The 3506-nt window shown below is 43.8% G+C and overlaps 1 protein-coding gene across 1 annotated transcript; it reads right to left on the reverse strand.

The window, feature by feature from the left end:
* Positions 1-488: 488 nt before the first annotated feature.
* On the reverse strand, positions 489-2159 carry LOC125189824. Its single transcript, XM_048087053.1, has one exon. It carries the CDS (start codon positions 2157-2159, stop codon positions 489-491), a length of 1671 nt encoding a protein of 556 aa, XP_047943010.1.
* Between the last annotated feature and the right edge of the window lie 1347 nt (positions 2160-3506).

A 3506-nucleotide genomic window follows, 5' to 3' on the forward strand; every position in this document is an offset into this window, starting at 1 on the left:
GAGATGGACCATCCTATAGCTCCCTTATGCTTCCTAAGCACGTGCAGCAGCTTATCGAGTTCAGTAGGAGTAAGTGATGAAGAGACAATTACCGGATATGTCTCATTCACTCCTAGAAAGGCATACTTGAGGTGTGAAGGCAACGGCTTAAGTTCCTCCTTCTTCTCTTCTTTCTCTTCTTCTTCCGCCGGATCTTTGAGTGGTAGAAATTTGTTGTTCCTTCTTGGAATCTCTACACCAGAATCAAGGGCTCCCACAAAATGAAGTAGCTCCTCAGTGAGCTCGGGCGCTTGCAGATTGTCTGAAGCTAGCATGGACTGTGATAGGCATTGCTCCAATCTGTCCTAACACGAGATAACATGGGCTACCTCTCTCACGCAGTCATCAACCATCTCGATCATTTTGCACTGCCTTAACCTCCAAGCATCCTCATCATCATACCTCAGCATTGCGTCATAAATGGAGAATGTGATGCTCTCCTCATTCAATCAAAGAGTGAGCTCTCCCTTGTGGACATCAATAAGTGCTCTCCCTGTAGCTAAGAAAGGTCTACCAAGGATAAGTGGGACGTGTTTATCTTCTTCCATATCTAGAACCACAAAGTCAGCTGGAAAAATAAATTCCCCAACCTTGACTAGGATGTCTTCAACAATCCCCTTCGGGTACAACACTGTTATGTCCGCCATCTGCAGTGAAATAGTAGTGGGTCTGTGCACTCCAATCTTCAACTTCTGAAAGAAAGAACACGACATCAGATTGATGCTTGCACCCAGATCACATAGGGCTCTTCCCTCTTGAAAATCTGCTACTAGGCAGGATATGGTAAAACTCCTGGGATACTTCATCTTAGCTGGCAGTTTCTTCTGAATAATGGCGCTGCAGCTCTCAGTCAAATTAACCGTCTCATATTCCATCCATCTTCTCTTGTTGGAGACCACATCCTTTAGAAACTTAGCATAACTGGGCATCTGTTGTAGTGCCTCCACCAGAGGGATGTTGATCTGCATCTTTCTGAATATATCCAAGAACCTCGAAAATTCTGCATCCGTCTTCTTCTTCTGCACCCGTTGAGGATAAGGAATCCTCACTTCAGTAGGAGTGTGAGCTGCAGGTGTTGTAGATAAGGCTGGAACTGCGTTCTCCTTAGGTAGAGTGGTGACCTGAATCGTCTCCGTTTCATCTTCCTCAACTAATTCCTCCTCTTCAATAGTCTTCTCTGCTACTTTCCCTTCATTTCCTGGGGGCATTGAGGGTCCCTCATAGCTCGTCCCACTCCGCATGTTTATAGCTTTGCAGTCCTTGGGATTGACAATGGTGGTAGAAGGGAATTTTCCCGGTTGAGTAAGAGTACTCACAGTCTGGGAAATCTGGCTGATCTGAACATCAATGTTCTTCAAATGAGTGGCCATTCCTTGTACATCCGTCTCGACCTTCTCCATCCTCTGATTGTTCTGCTCCATGACCTTATTAGATTGTAGCATGAAAGACTTGAGTATATCCTCTGTGGTCATCTTCTTGGGGTCGTTCACCATCCCATCAGAAACTGTGAATCCCGGAGGAGGCTGCAGGGCATTATTGGGGTTCCCATAAGAGAGATTGGGATGCCCTTTGTTCCCATACTGATTGTATCCTCCACTATTAAATTTCGGGCGTGAGTTGTTGTAATACCTGTTGCCCCACTGCTGCACATAATTCGCATCCTCTATGTTTCCTTGGGACTCTTGAGACGGTTGCCCCATCGCCATGCAGTCGAACTTCATGGTTAAGGCATCCAGCTTGTCAGATAAGGTGCTCATCGTATCATGATCCATGATTGAAGCCACCCTATGCACCTTACTCCTTTCGTTGCTCCATCCTTCATCACTGGATGCAAGCTCTTCAATCACCTCCAACGCCTCCTCCTCCCCTTTCTTGAGAAGATTACCTCCTGCGCTAAGATTTAACTCCCGTTGTGCTTCAGGTATGCATCCCTTGAAGAATATAATGACTTGTACTGTTGGGGACAACCCATGATCGGGACACCTCTTCAGCAAGGCTTTGAATCTCCCCCATGCATCTCTAATAGTCTCTGCAGGAGTCATCTGAAAATCAATGATCTCGTGTTGTCTCTTAATAGCCTCGCTAGGGGGATAGAACTTCTCAAGGAATTTGTGGACCATGTCATCCCATGTTCTAATGGTCCTCGGTGCCAAGCTCTCAAACCAATCCTTTGCTGCGTCTTTGAAAAGAGTTTGATTTGTGCTAAGGCTGTTCAGATAAGAAAATAACAGGTTCCCTAGATCCAGCAAGTCCACTAGATCACTCGGTCTAGGAACTCGTGGGTTGCGAGGAATCCCGGTCATCGGACACACAAAGCACTTTTCCTTTAAAAAAAACCCTCAACCACTTTACTAAACCTAGTATAGGGAAGTAGGGATCGATCCCACAGAGAAGGATGCGTAAGACTCATAATCAAGGATTTGGGAGTATTTTTGGTGTTGGCTGCTGCCACGCATTTTCTTGGGTTGAGGAAAATTAGAATTAACTTGACTTGGGAATCTAAAAAAAAAAACATTAACCTAACAGCTAGACCTAGGAAATAAATCTACGGTGGGGACCACGTCTAAAAAAGCAAGGTACGACTGAAAAGTTGGCAGAATAACTAACTCTCGTACTAACTGACAGTGACATCGTCTTCTACAACCACATTTGCGTAAAACTTCTTAAGAAAAAAACACATAAGTAAATAAAAAACAGAGCTACTGACATTGAAATCAAATCTATGCATAATAAACGAAAAAAACTTAGCAGATCTGCATACCCTAGACGAAGTAAAATAGAAACCAAGAAGAAATAAAACAAATCTATCTACCACTGTCTTTCCACACGCCAAAACCGACCTCAGACGCTAAATCCACTCTAGATCCAAGCGTCCGACATGAACTCCAAACAGAAGAAACTCTCCATCACGTCAGATTTTACAAATAAGAACTCCGAATACTGAAACAACCACAGATCTGTCACCAAATTCCACATCAAACACCTTAATAACGAAATAAACAGAGATCGACATAGCAATTGAAGAATTACGCTAACAGCAGAGAGATCTATGCAAAATAACTTGAAATTAAACAGCTCAACGCAGATCCATGAACGGTAAAGCAGTAAAACATTATCAACATCAAAGTCGACTCCCAAAAGTGAAGTTCGACGGTGGAAACTAGCAAAACAACTGAAATTAAAAGCAATTGTATCTTCGCCCTCACTAGGACGGTGTTACCAAGCACGAAATCTTTCAGAAAGTACCCCCCCTATCACGATTACCCCCAGAACCTATCCCAAGTGTGTGTAAAAATTATATGAGCTAAGAAGAGTGGAAAAAACTGCGTATTGCGCTGCATGCTCTTCTCTATTTATAGGCGTTTTAGTGGGCCCAGCGAGGTATTGATAATGACTTTGTTGCCCTCAGCTGTAGACTTCCTTTATCACGCCAATTTCCTCGTAATTCCTGCTCATTTCGTTCCATT

The sequence above is a fragment of the Salvia hispanica genome, chromosome 5 (genome assembly GCF_023119035.1).
Source record: "Salvia hispanica cultivar TCC Black 2014 chromosome 5, UniMelb_Shisp_WGS_1.0, whole genome shotgun sequence".
NCBI classification, from domain to species: Eukaryota; Viridiplantae; Streptophyta; class Magnoliopsida; order Lamiales; family Lamiaceae; genus Salvia; species Salvia hispanica.